This window comes from Polypterus senegalus, chromosome 18 (genome assembly GCF_016835505.1).
Source record: "Polypterus senegalus isolate Bchr_013 chromosome 18, ASM1683550v1, whole genome shotgun sequence".
Classification (NCBI taxonomy): Eukaryota; Metazoa; Chordata; class Cladistia; order Polypteriformes; family Polypteridae; genus Polypterus; species Polypterus senegalus.
Genome location: NC_053171.1, coordinates 2220157 through 2243920, shown reverse-complemented (window position 1 = coordinate 2243920; position 23764 = coordinate 2220157). Strand labels below are relative to the sequence as shown.

Below are 23764 nucleotides of genomic sequence, written 5' to 3'. Positions count from 1 at the left end.
TCATATTACTTGGGTGGATACTTCCCAGAGAGACCTCATATTTTTTGATATACTTTATTGATCCATGAGGGGAAACTGTCTTTTTCAGCTTTGGGGGTCAGAGCTCAGGGTCAGCCATCGTACGGCACACCTGGAACAATTTTCAGGTTAAAAGCCTTGCTCAAGGGCTCCAATGGAGTAGGATCCTTTCTATGAGTAAAATAATTTGAACTGACAACCTTCCAGCTACCAGCACAGATCCTTAGCCACAGAGCCACCACTCCGCCATAGATTCTCGAAAAACCAAATAATCCCATCTTTGGGATTTTGTACTTCTTTTGACTGCTCCCGTTAGGGGTTGCCTCAGTGGATCATCTTCTTCCATATCTTTCTGTCCTCTGCATCTTGTATTGTCATACCCATCACCTGCATGTCTGCTCTAACCACATTCATAAACCTTCTCTTAGGCCTTTCTCTTTTCCTCTTACCTGGCAGCTCCATCCTTAACACCCTTTTCCCAATATACGCCTCACCTCTTCTCGGCACATGTCCAAACCAACGCAATCTCGTTTTGTCTCCAAACTGTCCAACCTGAGCTGACCCTCTAATGTCCTCATTTCTAATCCTGTCCGTCCCCGTCACACCCAATGCCAATCTTAGCATCTTTAACTCTGTCTCCTCCAGCTCTGTCTCCTGTTTTCTGGTCATTGACATTGTCTCCAACCCATAAAACATACTTAGTCTCACTACCATCTTGTAGACCTTCCCTTTCACTATTGCTGATACCCGTCTGTCACAAATCACTCCTGACACTCTCCTCCACCCATTCCACCCTGCCTGCACTCTCTTCTTCACTTCTCTTCCACCCTCTCATTACTCTGTACTGTTGATCCCAAGTATTTAAACTCCTCCACCTTCACCAGCTCTACTCCCTCATCCTCACCATTCCTCTGACCTCCCTCTCATTCACACACATGTATTCTGTCTTGGTGGTCCTACTGACTTTCATTCCTCTCCTTTCATATCTCTACCTCTCCAGGGTCTCCTCAACCTGCTCCCTACTCTCACTACAGATCACAATGTCATCAGCAAACATCCACGGAGACTCCTGTCTAATCTTGTTTGTCAACCTGTCCATCCGTATTGCAAATAAGAAAGGGCAGAAAGCCGATCCCTGATATTATCCCCCCTCCGTCACTCCTACCGCAGACCTCACCACTGTCACGCTCCCCTCGTACATATCCTGTACAACTCTTACGTACTTCTCTGCCGCTCCTGACTTCCTCATATAATACCACAACTCCTCTCGAGGCACCCTTCCAGCCACAGGGGATGCACAAACCAGTGTGTTTCTTCGTGTCCAGATAAATAAGTTAGGGTTAAGTCAGGAACGGCATCCGGTATAAAATTTTGTCAGAACGATATATGGAATAATCCCATTTTTGGGATAAAACACAGAATTTCCAGATTTAAAACCCCACACAGTCATAGCAAGAACCTGTGTTTTGTCTTGGAATCACACCACAATCCATTCCAGTCCAGACATTTGCATGGTGGTACTTTAACTACTGGCAATCACCGGCGAAGACGTGATGTCCGAGTTACAAAGGCCCTCAGAAGCAGCTCCTTATACACCACAAAATGACATCCAGAGGTGACTTGAAGACAACATTTGAAGCTGTGATTCAACAGTGCCAGCCACTGTGCCATTCTGCCACAACATGAAACTACAAAACTGCAGGAAGCCCTTTTTTTATTAATTTTTATAAAAACATACACTGAATAGCCTGCCAGCTGATTTATTATGAAACACTCAGAGGACAAAGTCACCGATGGGTATTCCCAGACTTGTGACAGAATTGTGTCATTCTGTGTATTTTTTACTCTTGCTGTGCTCTGTCTGTGTTAACATCAAGTGGAGAATGCAGGCCTGTGAATTTTATCTGATTATTTGTGAGTACATTTTTAACTTTTCAATGATTTACTAAACTTTTGTTTTACATTCTCAGCTCTCTTATTATAAAGATGATTTATGTAAGAAGACTGAAAACTTTACAGTTACGTAGCAGAATATTTTTAGAACATCGTGGATGGTGGCCAAAAGTAATAAATGTCACAACGCTCTACCAGTTTGACATTAGGGGCTGTAGACTTTTAATATCATCTATGGCTGCCTACTGCTGCATAATTCATGACTGATTCAGTGTCTTCATTGGCAACTCTGAATTCACCAGGGGGCTGTTCCACGAAGCGAGCTTATAAAATCGAGGATTATTTGTAATAGCCTCGCTCGAGTTAGCCTAACAGTTCACTTCAGGCTCATTGAGTTCCACGAACAAAATTCAGGTGTATTCAATCTCCGCTAATTCAAGCCAAGCTTGATAAGCGAGGCTCGTGCGCGTCCACGCGATATAAAAGGCAGCCTTGTTAGTCGATGCTGGATAAGTAAGAATGGAAACTAAGAAAAGAGCTGCGTTTTTTTTCGCAGGCGGAGCAAGAATTATTATCACAAGCCTATGAGGACTACAAAGCTATAATAACTAGAAAGGGGAACACGAGCTGTATTATCAAAGCTCGTGAGGCTGCATGGCAGAAAATAGCTGACAAGTTAAATGCATAAGAACATGATTTTAGTAACTTTTGTGTTAAGGATGTCAAACTATTTAACAACTAAATGAGAACAGTTTCAAGCCTTCAAAATGTATAGTCATTAAAATTTCCTTTTACATATGCATTTTGTTACCAGTTGTAAGGTACTTTAAGGTTATTTTAACACATTGATAAACAGGACAGCATGTTAATTATATGGGTTCATCTTGGATAAAAAGTGATATATAATTGTAATTATTAATATAATTATTAATAATGCTTGGTTTCAGGAGCAACATGAGTGGAACGAAAAGGTCCTGGCAGCAAGTGAAGAATGCGTCATTATTGGCATACGTTCCTGCTGCAGTATTGCCACATTATGCAAAACTGCACAGGCTACTACAATGTCCCACGCTCTGTCTGGTGTAACTCGGAGATGCCGCAGGCAGTTAAACCTGGATTTTAACTGTCCAAATGTCATTTCAATGCGTGCCCTTGTCTTACAATGGGCATGGTTGAAATGTGTTTCTGCTTGTGTAGCAGGATCTGTATATGGTGTGAGAAGAAATGGTAGACATGGGTATCCTTTGTCACCAAGCAGCACACCAGGAAAAATTCCTATAATGGAAAGTGGACACATTAGACTGTAGTTTAATAAACTATAGTATATTTGTGAATTTTAGTTGACTTGCCTTGTCTGAGGCTTTGAGCCAGTGAAGACTCGAAAAATTCTGGCATCATGTACTGATCCTGGCCATTTTGCCACAATGTTTGAAATTAGATGTTCAGCAGTGCATACCATTTGAAACATTTTAGGACATGGTAATGACATACATTGCTAATGTTGGACGACTACACTTTCACCTCTTGTATATAAATGTGAGATATTATCAGTACTTTCCTGTACATTAATACTGTGATATGATTTGCGGTTTATGTAATCAGGCTCTGTTGGACCTGCTGGAGCCTTTATCCTCACGTGTGTACAGTCAATGGCTCCAATGACATTAGGAAAGCCTGACAAATTAAATTCAGTTACTTATCAGGTAATGATTTATGTGCTGTAAATGAGTAGATGTTTAAAGATTAAGCACCATTAATTCCAAAGAAAGTTTCCTTAATGGCAAGAATTCCTCGGTGGCCAGGAAAGGTAATGAATATATTTAAAAAGGACTTTAATGCAACGCACACCTTCCTGATTTCACGGCACACTGTAGCTTTGCTTAAATGTTAAGCATCCCCCACACTGTACAGAAACGAACAACTGGCAAAATAACGCAAAGCGATACACAAAGACTGTGCAACCGTAAGGGCTTTAGAGCGACGTGTGTTTTTAGAAATGTAAGGTTCCAATAACTGACACAAATATGCAATACTGTGTCTACTAAATCTATAGCGCTCGTATAAATAATCATCCGCAAATGCAACGGAGCTATCCTGGGCCGAAGTAATTGTGGAACCTGTTGCCTTAAAGCTCTACGAATGAGCCTCGCTCCCTCATCAACTGGATTATGAATAAATGGGCACGCCATGGTTATTCATGTAAAAGCCTTCAATGCACTCCTTGTCATTTTATACTTTCTAAGTAATTAGAATCGCCTGCATGTAATCTGTAATAATTTTATATTGGAGGGTCGATGTGTGCGAAAGAGGGAGTGAACAGCAGCAGAATAATCCCAGCCCCGCAGAATGTCGTGCTGTGACATCACATGGCTTGTCCAATCATATTCATCAAGCTAAGCTAAGCTTCACAACTAACCTGCCATGGAGCAGGCTTGTCCAAGAGCATAGGTTGGCATAGTAATTAAGCGGAGCTTCAGGTTAGCCTCGTTCGTGGAACCGAATTTGGAGAAATTAAGCCGGGATTATCGAAATAAACCTGGATTTTGAGGTTAGCTCGCTTCGTGGAACAGCCCTCAGGTGTGGACTGCCATTTTTATCAGAAACAGAATCAGCCATCAGAATTCACTTTATTGGCCAGGTACACTAATGTGTGCCTGGGATTTGTCTTGATAGTATTATTGCAATTTACAATGACAATAATAATAATAATTTCTAATATTTATATAGCTCTTTTCTAACTACTCAAAGTTCTTTAGTGAGTGTGGAGCCACTTCCATCACCACTAATGTGTAGCATCCACCTGGATGATGAGACAGCAGCCATTTTTTGGGTGGTATAGTATTGCTGCCTTAGAGCTGTAGCAGACTGGGTAGGAATCCTGCCTTTATTTAGTCGGAAAAGGCATCTCTGAATTGATTTGGGTGCATTTTTGTATGCTAACCACACATTTGCTGTGAGGTGGTGAAGAGGTGAGAGACAGTTAGCCAATTAGAGAGACAGGATGATTAGGGGGCTACAATAACTAGGCTGAGGTGGGCAATTTAGCAAGGACAGCTCCTTACAAAGGATGCCAAGAGATCTTTTATGACCAGAGAAAGTCAGTTTTATGTCTTATCTGAAGGACGGCGCCATTTTTTCAGCACAGTGTCCTCGTCACAACACTGGGACATTGGGATCCATACACAGACCACAGGGTAAGTGCCCCCTGCTGGCCTCAGCATCACAGAATACAAAAGGTAAATATAAGAAGATAAAAGTATAAAATGATAAAATATGATGCAGCATATATGATGGGCAATACAAAAAAATAAAGAGACAGTAGGATTAAAATGTCCAGGTAGTCCAAAGAGTGCCGGTTTACGTACAGTAGATACCGAGTGGAAGCTCAGACCTGATTTGTCAGAATACCTGCACTGTTCAGGTGATGTGCTGTTTTACCTTTCACTGCACAAAGACATTTGCTGGAGGTCACCTCATCACACGTTGTCTCCTGCTGAGAATAAACAGTAAGTCTCCATAGTCAGCCATACCGACTGGATCTGTTCTTGTTCTGTAGGTCAGTCTCTTTGACTGAGTGTCTTCTCTAAGTTCCTTTGCTCAGCTAATTCTAGTCTGCACAATTTTATTTTGCTTCAGTCTTTGGGAGTACGATTGCCGTTCTGGAGGTGCTAGGACCTCCAAGTTAGCTTAGCAATCTCCTCTCAAAGCTTTCTTGGGTAACTTGACCAACCTTTAAGGAGGATCTGGGATGAGATGATGCTATTAGCTAAACAAATGGGCGTCACGGACTGAATGGTCTCGTCTCATTTGTCAGATTTCTTGTGTTCTATATGCAAATCACGTAGCATTTTTTTGTTAGTAAAAACTTCTTTACTTTTATCATTTTTATAAAAGGTGTCATTTGAACTTAAGCATACGGCAGTTTCCTATTGCGTGTCTTTATGAAATGAGTTAATTGTAAGTTACTTTAATATTGAAGCAAGTGTGACTTACTGTGGTTTATAATGTTTAAAGGTTATGTTCGCCTAGAAAGCAATCTGACTATGGCCACTAGTTGGTTTTTCAAAACTAACCTCAGAAGTTAAGTGCTGTTTAACCAGCATGTGCCATATAATAAAACCTCAGGGGCTAAGTTCCTTTCTTAGTGTGTGTTACATAAATAGCATTTCACACGCAACCTCAGAGGCGAGGCGCCATTTCCTTAGCATGTGTTTTAGAATAAAACCTCAGAGGCTGAGCAGCTTAACTTAACGCATGTTAAATATAATTCAACATCTAACTAGTAAAGAATATTAAAAAAATATGAACAACAAATTGTGAACCTCTGAGGCTGAGTTCTAGTGTGTGTACACAGCAAAAGAGGCTACAGCTTTGCAGAATGAATTACAACGATAGCAGACAAACATTCAATCAAATCTAACAGTGATCGACAATTTATGAATGAATAGATAGATAGATAGATAGATAGATAGATAGATAGATAGATAGATAGATAGATAGATAGATAGATAGAGGCACTATATAATAGATAGATAGATAGATAGATAGATAGATAGATAGATAGATAGATAGATGTGAAAGGAACTATATAATATATATATAGACAGTGTAATAAACACAAGCACAAAACATCAAGGTTTGGGGTTTTTAGCCTCGTATACTGCAACAGAAAATTCAGGGTCAAACTTTTCCAAAGAAAACATCAGACAAAAAATGGATGGGAGGATGGACATTTTTAAGTGGTGGACTGGATATTAGGGACGTGGAATGCTGGGTAGGCGTGGTGGAGGATGGGTAGTGAACGTCATCTGTGGGGGACCAGATGAGAGAAAGGAACCCAGAAGTGTTGTTGTTCTGTTTGTCCGGGATGGATTATGGCGGCGGTGCTTAGTCTTTTAAATGGGAAGAGAGAGAGAGAGAGGTTAGTACTCTGCCATTGTCCCCTGGCACGACTTGTCACGATGCGCGTCAGGTCCTTAACCTGCTCCCCATGCGCTCGTGCGTGACAATAGATAGATAGATGTATAAGGCACTATATGATAGATAGATAGATAGATAGATAGATAGATAGATAGATAGATAGATAGATAGATAGATAGTCTTAAATGCAGTTAATATGTAACCAGTGTACGGGCTGCTGAGTTAGTTAAATCCCAAGTTTTATCTGTTAAAATGAAAAAAAGCCTTGTAGACAGTCAGACAGATGTCATATCTCAGTCTTTAGATGGTTTGATGGGATACCTTGAATGATCTGTATTACCGATTTATCTTTATTCCATTTATCTTGGTAGATTGAGGGAGGATAAATGTAAAAATAATATATTTAAAAGAACTAAGAATGAGATCCTAACATCTCACTGTAAGGCAAAGAGAAAGCCAGGAGAAAGAGGAAACTTCGGCAAGTGAAGCTGGTGGCGTCATTAAAAAGATAAAAATAACTGAAAATGAAGCAAGCTGCAGTGAAGTAATCACACGGTGTAACAGCTGGAAATCTTGACCATTTTTGAAGCTTATCTGCATGCTGCATTGGGGATACGTAGCTATTTGGTGACCCAAAGAGCTCGATGGATTCTTGTTTGTCAAACTTCTTGTGCTCATTGGGACTGAAACATGGAGCTTCAAGCCAATTTCTCTACATTCCTCTATCCACATACGTCTGTCTCAAGGTTCTTTTTTTTTGTTGTTTCAGGCCTCACTACTGGGTTGTCCTCAGCACAGTTTAAAGGTAAGAGATTGAGGTTTGTGGAGTAAAATGAAAAAGAGGGCTAAAAACTTTGGTTGTTCTGTGATGCGTTTTATGTTTTCTTGTCTACATTAAAATAAAACAGGAAGGTCTGTGTGTCCAGTCCTTCAAAGCAATCTGATTGGTCAGTTCTGCTTTGGTGTGATTGGTCTGTTTGGCTTTAATGGAAATGTGAATACGAGATGCATGAGGAGGAGTAAAGGAGTAAAGGAGTAAGGGGCACACCGAGAGAGTTGTCTTTGAAGATAAGAAATATTAAACTGGAAGGGAGGTGAGCGAGTCTCCTTAAAAATGAGCAGGCTTCACGGGAATACGCTCGAGGGAAGGAGCGCCAATAAAGAGACATTCAGACACACATGAACACTGAGGAAAAGGCACTGACAGCTACACGTAGGGCAAGAGATAAGCAAATATTTTCAGGTTATTTAATTACCTGTCTTTGACAGTTACCAGTTACGTATAAACATGGAACTGGATTTTTTTGAATAACTATTTGTGAAGTGGCACACTCTGTGACCAGCATGGGATGTAGCAGCATCCCCAAACCCCCAGGGACACAGGTACACAACACAGTCCTGGGTTCAAACGGAAGATATTTTGTTATTTCACAGTACCTCAAATTCTTTTCACAACTGATTGATACAAAATCTTCTTGCCTCCTTCCACATCTCCTAATGTCATGTCATCCACTCTTCTCCTGACTCTGACAACCCATGCAAGAAACTCAGCTTCTTTTATGCGGGAGTTTTTGCGGCGCCATAGCATTGCACACCAGAAGCATCTCCGGGTCAGGCAGAACTTCTTTAATAAAGGGACAAACAGTTCCTGCAGTTCCTCCTTACGGCACCCGCGGACCAGAGCAGGGCTGCCTAACTTCTTCTTCTTCTTCTTTTGGCTGCTACCGTTAGGGGTCGCCACAGCGGATCATCTTCTTCCATCTCTTCCCGTTCTTGTCATCTTTCTCTTTCACACCCATCACCTGCATGTCCTCTCTAACTACATCCATAAACCTTCTCTTAGGCCTTTCTCTTTCTCTCTTCCCTTGCAGCTCTATCCTTGGCATCCTTCTCCCAATATACCCCTCATCTCTCCTCTGCACATGTCCAAACCAACACAATCTCGCCTCTCTGACTTTGTCTCCCAACCATCCAACTTGAGCTGACCCTCTAATGTCCTCATTTCTAATCCTGTCCATCCTCGTCTCACTCAATGCAAATCTTAGTATCTTTAACTCTAACATCTCCAGCTCTGTCTCCTGTGCCACCGTCTCTAACCCATATAACACAGCTGGTCTTACTACCCACTGTAGACTTTCCCTTTCACTCTTGCTGATACCCGTCTGTCACAAATCACTCCTGACACTCTTCTCCACCCACTCCACCCTGCCTGCACTCTCTTCTTCACTTCTCTTCCACACTTCCCGTTATTCTGTACTGTTGATCCCAAGTATTTAAACTGATCCACCTTTGCCAACTCTACTCCCTCCATCCTCACCATTCCACTGACCTTCCTCTCATTCACACACATGTATTCTGTCTTGGTGGTCCTACTGACCTTCATTCCTCTCCTCTCCTCTCAGATCTCCACCTCTCCAGGGTCTCCTCAACCTGCTCCCTACTATCGCTACAGATCACAATGTCGTCAGCAAACAAGCAGGGCTGCCTAACGAGACTGCAATTCCCAGCTTGCCCTGCGAATATCCATGCAGGCACTGTAGCCCAGGAAAACGGCCACCTATTGTCCATGCAGTTGGTCTCCCCCTGGCCTACCAGCCGGGTAAGAGTACTTGAATCATCCCGTCCACAACACCAGCCCATGTCTGGTATCCATGACGCCTCTCATTTCATTCTATTCAAAAAGGCAAAAATCAGGATAGGGAAAACTGGGATACAGTCACCTATGTTTGTGTGACTTGTGCTTCTTCAGATAAAAGTTTTTTTTTATGTCAAAAACAGCAGCCAAAAAACATCAAATGTGTGAAAATGCTAAATATGGGAGTGTTGAATTAGGGTTCTGTTGAAAGTGTTTATTTTCAGGGAGAGGCCGCCATGCCTGTTATTGTCAGGGAGCACAAATTCTGCACTATGCTACTGAGTGTGATGGTCAGGATGTCTACAAATGGTTTTAGTGTATGTGATACATGTGCCATGTGACCAATGATATAATGGAAGCCATAATACGAGGTGAGACACAAAAATAACCAGATTGGTAAAAAAATATATATTTATTGATGAATTACAGCATTCTAAACATCGTCACCTTCTATATACTTCCCCTCCCGATCTCTACACCGCTCCATGCGTATATTCCATTGTTTGAATTAGTGCTAGAAGTCTTCTTGCTTGAGGCTCCTCAACAGGTTTGCCCTTTCTGTTTTCACTTCATCCATTGAAGAAAGACTGTGTTCCCTTCAGGTCACTTTTGATTTTTGGGAACAAGTAAAAATCAGTCAGTCAGTCAGTCATTGTCCAACCCGCTATATTCTAACACAGGGTCACGGGGGTCTGCTGGTGCCAATCCCAGCCAGCACAGGGCGCAAAGCAGGAACAAACCCTGGGCAGGGTGCCAGCCCACCACAGGGGACACACACACCCACTCACACACCAAGCACACACTAGGGATAATTTAGGATTGTCAGTGCACCTAACCTGCATGTCTTTGGACTGTGGGAGGAAACCCACACAGACACAGGGAGAACATGGAAACTCCACGCAGGGAGGACCCGGGAAGCGAACCCAGGTCTCCTTACTGCGAGGCAGCAGCGGTACCACTGCGCCACCCAAGTAAAAACCACAGGGAGCTGAATTGGATGAACAGGGAGGATGATGGAGGACAGGAATGTTTTTGTCAGTCAAAAACTGCTTTATGGAAAAAGAGAAAATTCACAATGAAATTTGATGTTCGATTTTTTTCACCCGACATTATTGCGCCAACTAATGTAGCGATTGTTGTGCAAATACTGACTGAACTATTCACAGGATATACCTAGCCGGCCTGCGGTTTGAGAGGGCGTGTAGGAGGGGATATAGTTCTATGATTCACGTCCAGCCGAACTCCACACGGTTTTCCAGGAAAACCCCAAACCCAGTCTGGTGATTTTTGTGTCTCACCTCGTATAGTAGATGGCCACTGGCATTAGGCAAAGTGCGAAACATTACTAAAAGTTAGGGAAGAGTCACAAGGAGGTTACCACTCAAGAAAATAATGCAAAATACTCAATATATTTATACCAGTCAATGAAGTTGAGCAGCTGAGTTTCTCACTGACATTTTCATCTTGAAATATAATTTTATTCTTGTCTTTTTATAGTACAAATAAAGTTGTCACTGACACCGAAGGAGCCAATATACACTGGAGACACAGTGACTATGGAGTGCAGAACACAAGGCAACATTCCTGTCCAGCAATGTTCCTGGTTCAAAAGGAGTGAGCCAAACATGGACAAAGAGATTGAAGGCATCACCCAAGCCACTTACTTAATACAGTCTGCATCTCAGTCTGACAGCGGCGTGTATTACTGTAATATTAAAAATCCATTTCAGTTCTTAGTTTCAAGCAATCCTGTTACATTGACAATTCAAGGTGAGTGTGGACTACAGACAGGGTCAGCAGTGGGCAGCCGTCATTCAGGAAGCAAGTTGAGCCCTGTCTTCATACAGCGGGCTATAAACGAGGGGAAAATGTAGGTGCCACATGGAATAGTGACTGTAAATGGGCTCAACAGGAGTGAGTTTGATGACCTCCCCTAATTTGACAATTCATGTGAATCCAGCTGTAAAGCACCACATGTCCTGTTCACCTCAGTTATTGTGGACTCTTCTAGTCAGCTCAAAGAAACAAGTAACGATTAAAAATGAAAACGTGTTGATATTTAGATTTGAAAGGCACTATATCATAGATAGATAGATAGATCTGAAAGACACTATATAATAGATACAACACACCAAACAGAGCACAAGTAATTCTATTAACAGTGCTAGATGGCCAGTCTATCATGGCCACCTCAGAAATACAACACAATACATACTGCTTTGTTCTTGTACATCCCTTCTTACCTGTGCTGTGACAACTCTTAAGGCAAGATGCTACAATACAGTAGATAATACCACTCACTAAATACAGAGCTATCGCAAATAAGGATACAGAGTTATTCAAATAAATCAAAAATAAAAAGAAACTCATTAACATAAATGAAAACAACAACATCTGCCCACAGCTCATTGTAGAGCTGCGGACAGATTTTAGAAATGGAGTCAGACAAGTTAGACGCAGTCAGACTCCTGGAGGCCTCAGCCAACAACAAGCATCCCTTCTACTGACCATTCTACAGCTGAGTAGTACCCACATGAGGAAACAGAATAGAGGAGGGTTCGTAACAGTTTCTAAATAGAACTTATATTTTAGTACTGTTGACTAATAATAGATATGCACTTTGTACAGTGTGACCACCAAGGAGCGCACCCTAGACACCTAATACAAATGCTCGGACACGGGTATAAAAGCACAAAGAGTCTTAATTGTTGGAAACTCTTTCTTCAAGCGCTTCCCACACCACAACCAAAAGTACAATTAAGCTCAATGATAAGCACCAAGCAAATTTGTTTTCCTTCTCCCTCCATCACTGCCTCCTCCACTCCTCCCAGCAAGCTTTGTCCTCCATCCTCCCAACTCTGGCTCCTTTTATGCAACACCCGGGAGAGTGTCTCAAAAGCGTGTTTCGAAAGCGATTCCGTGTGAGTCGGAAGCCCCATGAAATAGGGCTCTCCAGTCCATGCAGCACCTCTTGGAGGCATCCATGGAACTCAACATGGCTGAGTTGGCAAACTCCAAGTCCCATAAAACCCTGTGGAAATCTGGGGCACAAATGCAACCCAGGGGAGCTGCCATTTAGGGATCTGGGGTAGATGATGCCATGTGCAAGCTCTCTCCTCTGGTCCTTCCATTTCAGAAGAAACCTGGCTGGGTAAGAGCCCTGGCTGTCCCTCACAATAGCTAATCAGCTGCTCTAGTCAGGGTATCCTAAACTGAACTAGTGAGTCTTCAGACTGGATTTAAAAGCTGAGACTGAAGGGGCACTTCTTATAGTAGCAGGCAAACAATTTCACAGCTTCACAGCTCAACCCCAATAATATTATTTTATTAATCCTTGGAATCTTAAGAAGGCCAGCATCTTGAGATTTTAATGTGCACTCTAGTTGATAGGTAATGATAAGTCCTCATCAGGTTTGTGACTGAAAACAATAGGGCAGGGAACAGGTATCGGAGGTGAAGAAGGGAACAAAGCCAGGGCAGAAGAAAGGTGAGAGTAGGTGAGTAAAAGCTGCCATTAGACAAGATGAAGGGAGAGATTAAAAAGTTAGTCGGCCATTAAGACCTGCAGAAGTTATTTGATCCTAGAGTGGGAATGAGCTGAGCTTCTTCTGATTTTCCTAGAAAGTGCCCTTGAAGTCCTGTGAAAGAACACAAGCATAGAGCTTAGTGTGGCCATAATCAAAGGGTGTGAAGTGTTGTACAACAGGCTTTGTGTTCTAAATGAATGCTATTCCTTTTGCTGCATTTTTGATTATTTTTTTTGCTGAGATTTTTTATTAAGGATAATTCATTTTATGAAGTTTTAGGCAATTTTTATGGTTTTGACAAATTTAAATTTTGATCATTACCATCTTTTGTTTATCTGACATGCAGAAAGTGTCATGTGATCAATGGCGTATGTGGATGTTCTGCTATAAATATGGAGGATCTACAATGTAGCATCCTTCCTCTGTGGATAAATCCTTTCAAAGAAAACCTTACAGGGTAATTAGTTTTTTTCTTCAACTAGGTCTAGCACCAGGTTTTTATTTCAGTTTTGACTTCCTTCTGTTCATGACTTCTCTTTCTTTTCTCTATCGTGTTTTGTTTGCTGGTTATCTCTATCCTTTCGATTTTGACCTTTGCCTGTCCCTCGTTATGAGCCTGCCTGACCTGACATCTCCTGGTCTGCCCGCATTTCACAATAATTTGTGCAGACGCTGTCACAACACTTTGTAAGGTCTTTGATCTTAATGGCTCAGACATACTCCCTGAAACGGCCCTGTTTCACTTGTAGATGGCAGGACACTTCTTACAAGAAATGTAGTAAATTAGGCCTGTTGTTTAATGTTGAATTTACCAGAAGGACCAGACACATGGATATTGTTGATGACATATTTTCTAATGGCACAGTTCCTCCTGTCGCAGAACAAAATGCCTGATAAGGAAGGTGTCTCTCCTCTGTGAAATGAGGAGTGGACGATAAATATGCCTGGGCTAGTTGGTCGACAGAAGGAGATCAAGAGAGGTTTAGGAAAAGAGGCTCCTGTAGAAGGTCCAGTGTGCAAAACTGGGAAATTTTGTACCTGTGGGATAGGTAGAACGTTATGATGGAATGAGTGAACCAGCAGAATGTGGGTTTCATTATTAGAACTCCTATTAGAGTGGATGTTGTGATGTCCACTGATGGCTTGAATGAGGGCCCTGTCCACAAATTGAGTAGGGTTATCAATGAAGAAACTCCTCATTCTGAGTGCTTCGTTTCAGAAGTAGACCTCATCATTGCCAATGGATGTGTCAATGAGAGCCTATGGATGTGGGACAAAACGTTTGAGAGTCTTTAGTATGCCAGGGATGGAAGGAGCAGTACAGAAGGTAACTGTGTTAGTCAGTTGTCATGTTATTGACTGCTGAAAAATTGATGTTGTAGAAATCTCATCTGTAAACCCAAGAGATGGATTGACACTAATTAAATCATTAATGGATTCCTGTAGCTGTCTTCAGGAGCAAGAGGCAGCACCAGCACAATTGTCGAAAAGAAGAAAAGAAACACTTTTCCTCCCAGATGGAGGTTGAAGATGAAAATGAAAATACTGGCATAGCTAGGTCCCATTCTAGTATCTATTGCAACACCACTGAGCTGCTGAAAAAAGTTGGCATCCAAAAAGAAAGCACTGAGAAAAAAAGAAAGCACAGTTCTGCCAGTCTGATGAGGGTGTTCATGGGTGGATCCTGGAATGGACATCTGTTGAATGCATGTTTGAGGCCAATGAGACCTTTACCGTGAGGAACGACTGTGAACAGAGAGATGATGTCCATTGTAAAGATAAAGCAGTCAGGATCATGAAACCTAAAGCTGTCAAATATTATTGTTCATAATAACCATCAGTGTTGTCTTCTTTCTCTGCTCCACTACTGTAATTAAGAAATTAACTTCAGGGAAAGTCTGTATTCACTTCACCCCAATAAGAACCATGTTGACACGCCAGATCTAAATGTTATGGCATTGGCACTGGCTGTCCAGTCCTGAATTATGGGATAGAAACTCACAACATGCTTTAGTCAAATGAGATGAATCCAATCCTGTAGGACCTGCAGCCAAAACATTTGGATTTACGAACCATTGTGTTGCTTTATCACACCAGCTTGAAATTTCTAGTATTAAATGTGGTGGGGTGAGGGATTTGATGTGGGGTTCCTAGCATTTGTTGATTCTAGTAAGTGGAAGTGGTGAAATAATGAAAACCTATCATGTTCTTCTTACCTATCATGTTCTACCTGACTCCAGTGTTCACATTTTACATTTTTAATTATTTCAGAGAGGACATCCAGACTGAGAAGAATCTCCGGACATATGCTGGAAAGTGTATTTGTTGGAGACCAAGTCCATCTTCACTGTCAAGTAGATGGTAACCCTATAGGGTGGCAATATGAGCTACACAAGACTGGAGACAGACACCCTCAAATAACACAAGTGGATCAGAACTTCATCATTAGCCCGGTGACTTTCTCACATAGTGGGGAGTACAGGTGCCGTGCCGGAAAAGGAGATCTTTACTCGAATTTCAGTGATCCTATTCAGTTACTCGTGTTAGGTGAGAGAATTAATTTGCTCTAATGTGGAGCATCTTAGACTTAGGTGTAGGGGTCTCACATGTCAATACAAGCCAGACATGAGGCTAAATTTGGTCAGTCATCATATTTATGGTAGAGGTAGCCTGCATGTAGAGTAGCTAACTGGTGCTGCCTAAAGCCACTGACACATTACACGATTTGTAGTTGGTGACCATGTCAAATTTAAGAACTGCAGCCACTAGATCACGTCATCTTCAGGATGACAAGTTACAAGGCTAAGAATCATAACAGAGGCTGCCTCATGACCTTCCAGCAAAAGTCTAAAGTATTGTGAACCTGCTGACAACCAATGTACCTGCTGACATTGAAGCACATCAATTAGCTCACAGAAATAAGGATGTATTTGTAATTCAACGTGCAGAAATGAGAAAAATGGAAGATGTTAAAGTATGAATGGTTTTCTGACCTGCCAGGCCACCCAGTAGATCACCAGTTCATATTGTACAATGACATGTCCCTGTCAGAGTCCATGTAGCTTAATCTCAAAATTTTGTTGAGTTGTTAAACAGTGAACTTTACACAGTGGTCGGTCCCTGATAGATGCAGCTTCTTTATTTTTTCTCAGTTGACATTTCAGTGGTCAAATATCTTCTGCCTGCCTGCTTTTTCAGCTTGTAACTGAATAATTTTATACAGAAATATTTAATAATTTTAAGAAATTAAGATTATACTATTCCACACAGACTGACAGCACTGCTTCCTGTATAAATGTTTTTCACAGCTTTTCCAAACATGCTAGTTTTGAACTGCTTACAAACCAGCATTACTAATCATCAGAATTGTTTTGAAAAAAAAAAATTCAAATAAATCCATGTAATGTCATTGATATTCTTCAAAATGAGAGGATGTCCTTATTTTAAATGCTACTTCAGACATCCATATCCAGTGTTCTCAAGAAATAAAAATACAAAAGACCAATATTTTCGCTGAACTCCATTCTCAAGAATTTGGCCAAGGTTTTTTTTCCAAACAGAATGAAGAAAGTTCTTCCCTTTATGACTCTTTGATAGCAAACTGGGTTAATGTGGAAAAATATAGTAATACTAGTATAGGAAAGACACTGGTAATTATGTGTAAATAATGTAGGAAATACAGAACATAAATCTTGCCTAAATTCGTCATTATAAACTCACGGTGCTACAGCTTTGAAGAGTGCACACGTGGAGCTATTTTATGGATTTGCCTTTTTATACACTCATTCTTTTCCCGATGTACCCCTCATCCCTCCCTCTGCACATGCCCAAACCATCTCAATCTAGCCTTTCTCACTTCAATCAATCAATCAACATTTATTTATATAGCACATATTCATACAAAAAAATGTAGCTCAAAGTGCTTTACAAAATGAATAGAGAAATAGAAGACACAATAAAAGATAAACATAAGTCAACATTAATTAACATAGAATAAGAGTAAGGTCCGATGGCCAGGGTGGACAGAAAAACAAAAAAACTCCAAAGGCTGGAGAAAAAAATAAAATCTGTAGGGGTTCCAGACCAAGAGACCGCCCAGTCCCCTCTGGGCATTCTACCTAACATAAATCAAACAGTCCTCTTTGTATTTAGCGTTTTCATGGAAGGACCTGATGATGATGGTCACGTAGACTTCTGGCTTTCAGTCCATCAATGTTGGAGCATCATGATGCTTTGAGTAGGTGGTGGTGGCGCAGGCCGCCACCACAAAGAAACCGGAAAAAGAAACAGAAGAGAGAGTAGGGGTCAGTACGGATTTTAGAGCCACCATGAATAGTTATTATGAAGAATTGAACATACAGAGTATCAGTATTAAGTTAAAGTGAAGTTATAAAAAGGCCATGTTAAAGTCATGTGTTTTCAGCAGTGTTTTAAAGTGCTCTACTGTATTTGCCTGGCGAATTCCTACTGGCAGGCTATTCCAGATTTTGGGTGCATAACAGCAGAAGGCCGCCTCACCACTTCTTTTAAGTTTAGCTTTTGGAATTATAAGGAGACACTCATTTGAAGATCTAAGGTTACGATTTGGAATATAACGTGTCAGGCATTCCGATATATAAGATGGGGCGAGATTATTTAAGGCTTTATAAACCATAAGCAGTATTTTAAAGTCAATCCTGAATGACACAGGCAACCAACTTGGTCACCATACTGTCGTACCTGTGTTGCCCCTCTAACATACTCAATCCTGTCTACCCTTGTTACTCCGAGCGAAATTCATAGCATCTTCTTTTCATCTATCACAAATCATTCCTGCCACCCAGTCCAACCTGCCTGTACTCTTTTCTCAACATCTCTGCTTCACTCTCTGTTGCTTTGGACTGTTGAACCCAAGTATTTAAATTTGTCAACTTTCACCACTTCTGCTTCTTGCAGTCACACCCTTCCACCACCTTGCCTGTCATTCACGTGCATGTACTTTGTCTTATTCCTACTGAGTTTCATTTCACTTCCCTCCAGTACGTACCTCCACCTCTCCAGGTTCACCTCAGACTGCTGTCTACTCACTGCAGATCACAATGTCATCCGAGAACATCACAGTCCACAGAGACTCCTGTCTGACCTTATCCATCAACCTGTCCATCACCACTGCAAACAGGAAAGGCCTTAGAGCTCTATTCTTGATTTAATTTCCACTCTCACGTTGAACCATGCTGTCATTCCTACTACACACCTCACTGCAGTCACTTCGTCCTCATACATATCCTGCACCACCCTCTCATACTTTTCTGCTACTCTCGACTTCCTCATACAGTACAATAACTCATCTCTTGGTACCCTGGCACACACTTTTTCTAAATCCACAAACACACAATGCAATTCCTTCTGACCTTCTCTTACAGTTACCAAGTATGATTTTGTTATTTTAGAAAATGGAATGCTGGTTTTTATTCCACTTTAAGTTTTTTTTATTTTGCACTTACACAGCTATACCTACAGCACTGGACGTCAATGTGTTTTCTTTGTACAGTTAATCAAAAGGTCTTCAGAAATTAATGAATAGATTTCTTGAGGTCATTTCTCCAACAGTCTGTCCACATACACAATGTAACTCTCTTTGTGTCATTTTCTTCCTCAGATCTCTCTGTGATTTTGATTTCATCATCTGGAAGCTCTGTGAAGGTGGGGTCTTCTTTTAGCCTTCATTGCACAACAATGGGCGCTGAAAGCTCCAACTCAGACTTCATCTTCACCTTTCTAAAAGACAACATCACTGTGAGGAAAAGCAGCAACTCTTCAGTGCTCCCCATAGAGTACTTTGAAGAAACCCTCAGTGGGAACTACATGTGCGCTGTGGAGTCACCAGGAGGGGGAAGAACTTACAGCAACATGATCAGCATTCAGGTGGAAGGTAGGAACACTTATGAGATCATATTTGTGAATTTGAGAGTCTGGATACAGGTCTCTGATTAAGAGCAGGCATGGAGGTAGTTCTCATAGTACTGGTCATGTTACAATATCTGGAAATGTATAAAAAGACAATTCCTCCACTATATCTTAGTTGAAGATTCTGGGTTCTGAGTCCATTTTTGTTAGCTATTATCAATGTTTCTATTAGTGAGGGGGTTGTGCCCTCATTTATTAAACATGCGGTGGTGCAACCTTGTCTAAAAAGGCAGATTTAGATCCTGGAGTGTTAATTAATTTTCCCATTTATCATTTCTAGCTAAAATATTACAAATAATTATTTATAATCAACTGGTTGATCATCTTAACTCCAATAATTTATTTCAGATCTACCAATCTGGCTTTCAGCGTTATCATGGTGTTGAGACTGCCCTCCTGAAAGTATTTAATGACATCTCTCTCTTATTACTAACTCAGGTGGCAGAGCAGTCCTTGTCCTCCTAGAATTTTTTGCGGCCATGAGATCTTGCTGTTGTGGCTTGAACATCTGGTTGGGCTTAAAGGGGCTGCTCTTAACTGGTTCAGGTCATATCTTACTGGTAGACACTTGTCAGTGTCTTTCAATTCCTCTTTCTCGTCTACTGCTCCTGTTAAATGTGGTGTTCCTCAGGGATCCATTTTGGGTCTTATTTTACTTTCTATATATCTTCACCTTATAGGAGCTGTTTTCAGGAAATGTAATATTTCTTTTCATTTTTATGCTGATGATATGTGTGTAACTTTGCACAATTGTCTTTTTGAACTAAAATCCTGGATGGCTGATGATTTTCTTGATCTCAATCAAAATAAAATGGAAGTGCTGAGAGCTGGCCCTTCAGCCAAAGCTCAAAATGGTTTTGAACTTCTCGGCTCTTTCATTGACTTTTGCAAACCCCAAGTCCATAATCCTGGTGTCATTTTTGACAGTAACTTCTTGAGAAACAGATTAACTCCGTAGTCAAGAGCTGCTTCTTCTCGCTTTGTCTTTTAGCTAAGGTCAAACCTTTTTTTATCTCCTCACAATACTGAGAAAGCTACTCAATGCTCTTATCTTTTTTCAGCTTGATTTACTACAACTTGTTGTATTTTTGCATCAGCAAATCCCTGATACGTAGGTTGCAGTTAGTTCAGGATGTTGCTATTCGTTTTTTGGTCGGGGCAAGAAAGTTTGATTCTCTTTCTCCAATATTAGCTTCTTTACACTGGCTGCCTGTTAGTTTCAGAATTGACTTTAAAATTTTGTTGCTAGTTTTTAAATCCTTACATGGGTCTGCTCCTGTCTATTTATCTGAATTGTGTGTTTTACATCAGCCATCCAGATAACTGAGATCTACAGGTCAGTTGTCTCTTGTGGTCCTTCGCACTAAGAGTAAAACTAAGGGGGACAGGGCTTGTGCTGCTGCTGCTGCACCTCATCTGTGGAAGTCTTTACCTCATTATATTAAGGAGTCACCTTCCAATGAACTGTTTAAAACAAGATTAAAAACCCATTTCTATTCTTTAGCTTTCAGTGATCTTCATTGATACTGATTGTTTCCCTACTCATAGTCATCCTCTTTCTTTTTCGTTAACTCAGTGCTGGCTGTATTTCATTTTATTGTACTTTATTTCTATTTGTTTTATTTATGTTCATTATATGTTTTAATGTAAAGCACTTTGGCTACAGCATTACCGATGTTTTTAAATCTGCTTTATAAATAAATTGACATTGACATTAATTGTAGTTAGGGAAGCATGGCAGGCAGGCATCTAGGGCTTGACAAGTTAGACTGAAAGTCACAAAGCTGCTGATTCAACTCCTACCTGGACTCACTGCATCTCTCAACCTTTATATCATGGATTCAGAAAGTATTCAGACCCTTCACTTTCCGAGCACTTTATTGTCTTGTAGATTGTAGTTTTAAATGGATAAATGTAACATTTTCATCCATCAGTCTACACTCAATAACCCATCATTACAAAGTAAAAACATGTCTTCAGAAAGGTTTGCAAATTTATTAAAACACCAGAAACTGAAATCTCTCATTCCTAGAAGTACTCAGGCCCTTTACTGTCACTCAGATGAAATCCCAAGCAGAAATGAGGAGAATGTGTGAACTCCACAAAAAACAATGTCCAACCTGGAATTTGAGTGGAAATAAACTGGAGCTGTGAGGCAGTAGTACTAACCACTGCATCATCACACCACCATTCTTCTCTTATATAGATAAATTTAATTAACTTTGGAATAAATATGCTATATTAGCATTAGCAAGATGGAATTTTGAATTCAAACTGAATCCAGAAACTTCCTAAATAAAAATTGTAACAACTAAACTCTCTTATTCCACAGATTACTCAACTGAAAATGGGATTCGACTTGTAATATCAGCCTTGGTGTTGATTTTGCTGATGGTCCTTGTGAGCAGGTGTTTCTGGGTCAGAGTGCACCGAGCCGTCAGATCCAGCAAGAGTGCACACAATCTAAGACAAAGAGGATGAGAAAGTTGTTTGGATTCTGAAATCAGACAAGTGATGTGCCTGATTTCTTCAGAGAGAAGACATTGGGTTTATTGTCCTGCAAAAATATAAGATCTTGCTGATGAGATCTTCAACATGTAAAGTGACTCTCGTATAAAAGGCTTACATTTACAGATTTAGTACAGAAAATTTGGGATATAATTCTGCTGACATCCTGAGCAGTTAAACTACAGAAACCGCTACCAGCAGACTGGAACGTCTGTCATTAACAGTACATTACACTTCTTTGGTTGTACATTTACTTATTTGGCTGATGCTTTTATCCAAGGCGATTTACATTTATGATACAATTGGTGAAATTCCTATTTGTTTTTTCAAATTGGAGCTCAGGCAGGACTAGTGGCTTGCTCATGGTCACTCACTGTCAGTAGTGGTTTTTAAACCTAAAACCTTAGGATATGAAGTCCAAAGCCTTAACCACTACACCACACTGCCTGCTAATCTGACATCTACAGTACTTCTCACATGCGTTATTATGTAAATTATCCAGAATAATATTCAAGGAAAACATTTCTTAAAAAAAACACTTGGGAAATAATGGAGCAATTGCTTAGCAGTGTGACTGAGTAAATCATTGGAAATCTTGTCTTAACATTACCTTCCTCTTCATCTTTTCCCACTTCTTTGTGGGGTTGATATGCTTGCTCATCCTTCTCCAAACAGCTCGGTCCTGCACCTCCTCGGCAGTCAAACACGTTTCCTTCAGATCTTCTTTTACGTTAACCATCCACCTCTGCTCTGGTCTTCCTTGCTTTCTCTTACCCTGGACTTTCATTCCCATCACTCTTTAGTCCACATATTCATTGTCTCTCCTCATCACACATCCATATGACTTCATCCTACTTTCCTGTATTTTCTTAGATATCTCCTCCAGTTTTGTTGTACCTCTGATTGTCTCATTTCTTATTCTGTCCTTTTCTGTAACTCAAACACATCCATCTCTACATTCTCATTTCTGCCACATCTAACTTCTTCTCCTGCACTCCCTTTACTGCTTAGCTCCATTCATCATTGAAGGTCCTACTACTGTTCTAAAAACCTCACCTTTAACCTTCGTAATACTCCTGCACCTTCTTCCAATTGTTTGATCCAAAATGCACTCTACGGGTTATCTCGGCATCTAATTCTCCATCTTGGGCTATCACTGATCTTAGATATTTAAATTGTCCACTTTTTTCAATAGCTCTCCTTGTGTGATAACGTTCTGAATCATGATCATCATTAAACCTCATATATTCTGTCTTCTTTCTGATTATCTTCAGTCCTTTATCTTCCAAAGCCCTTCTCCATTCTTTTAAGCCCCTCCGGACTTTCTCCTTTCTGGCAAAAAGCCTGCACCGGGGGATCGTTCATTTATTCCACAACTTATCACATCCATAACCACATCAAATAGGTGAAAACTTAAAGAAGTTTCCTGGTACAGACCTTCTCTAACTGGAATCTTGTCTGTTATCACCTTTTAACCCTGCTTCTCTCTGCCTCATACATCTCCTGGACAATTTTCACATACTTTTCTGGTTCTCCTTTCTTCTTCGTGCACCTCCAGACCTCGTGACATGTCACTCTGTCATAAGCCTTCTCCAAACCAATAAATGCCATTTGCAAGCTTTTCTGTTTTTCTCGATCCTTCTCTAAGAGTTGTCTCAATGCAAAGACTGCATCAGTTGCTCCTCTCCCTGGCACAAAACCAAACAGCTCCTCCCCTATGGTGGTCTCTTGCCTAAGCCTTCTCTCTGTTACCCTTTTCTATATTTTCATTGTGTGTGCCGCAAAATTACCTTATTTACAAAAAATAAATGGCAATAGAAAAGCCCAATCTTCTTCTTCTTCTAATGTGCCTTGTTCGATTCGAAGGCTGGTAACCACGGCTTCCCACTTCCCCTTATCTTCTGCCTTTCTTTTGACTTTCTCCTATTCTTTCTATGCTGACCATTGTTCACATTCTTCTTTGTCTTTGTCTTACTTTGCCATTGGTTTCAGCTATTCTTCTTTCTGTCACTGTATTATCGTGATATTTCCCACTACTTACCCTTTACCTAGAGGTAAGTGTACTCATCAGGTTTGTTACTGGGTTGGTCTACTGTTGGACCTTAAGATTAACACACACATATATAGATATATATATTTGTGAATTTCTTCTTGGGATTAATAAAGTATCTATCTATCTATGCATACACACATAAACTCAACAGTGCCCTATGAATGGCACACACACAGCTGGTTAACCTCCAGCAATTTAAACCACACAAGAGCCTTAGGAATAACATAGCCTGTTACTCTTCTGGCACTTCAAGAGACTTACTTA

The 23764-nt window shown here is 40.7% G+C and overlaps 1 protein-coding gene across 1 annotated transcript; it reads left to right on the top strand.

Annotated features, from left to right (window-relative positions):
• Positions 1-1863: 1863 nt before the first annotated feature.
• Positions 1864-23554, top strand: LOC120518779 (Fc receptor-like protein 2). The gene is made up of 6 exons (XM_039741740.1): positions 1864-1932; positions 7601-7636; positions 10964-11236; positions 15265-15540; positions 18632-18904; positions 21272-23554. The coding sequence occupies exons 1-6, from the start codon at positions 1902-1904 to the stop codon at positions 21418-21420; spliced, it is 1038 nt and encodes a 345-aa protein (XP_039597674.1). The 5' UTR covers positions 1864-1901; the 3' UTR covers positions 21421-23554.
• The last annotated feature ends 210 nt before the right edge of the window (positions 23555-23764 follow it).

Excerpts from the sequence above, each read along its gene's own strand:
- LOC120518779 (XM_039741740.1), top strand. The coding sequence starts at position 1,902 with ATGCAGGCCTGTGAATTTTATCTGATTATTT. Across the intron at positions 15,541-18,631 it reads TATTCAGTTACTCGTGTTAG|ATCTCTCTGTGATTTTGATT; the intron begins GTGAGAGAATTA and ends TTTCTTCCTCAG. Across the intron at positions 18,905-21,271 it reads GATCAGCATTCAGGTGGAAG|ATTACTCAACTGAAAATGGG; the intron begins GTAGGAACACTT and ends CTTATTCCACAG.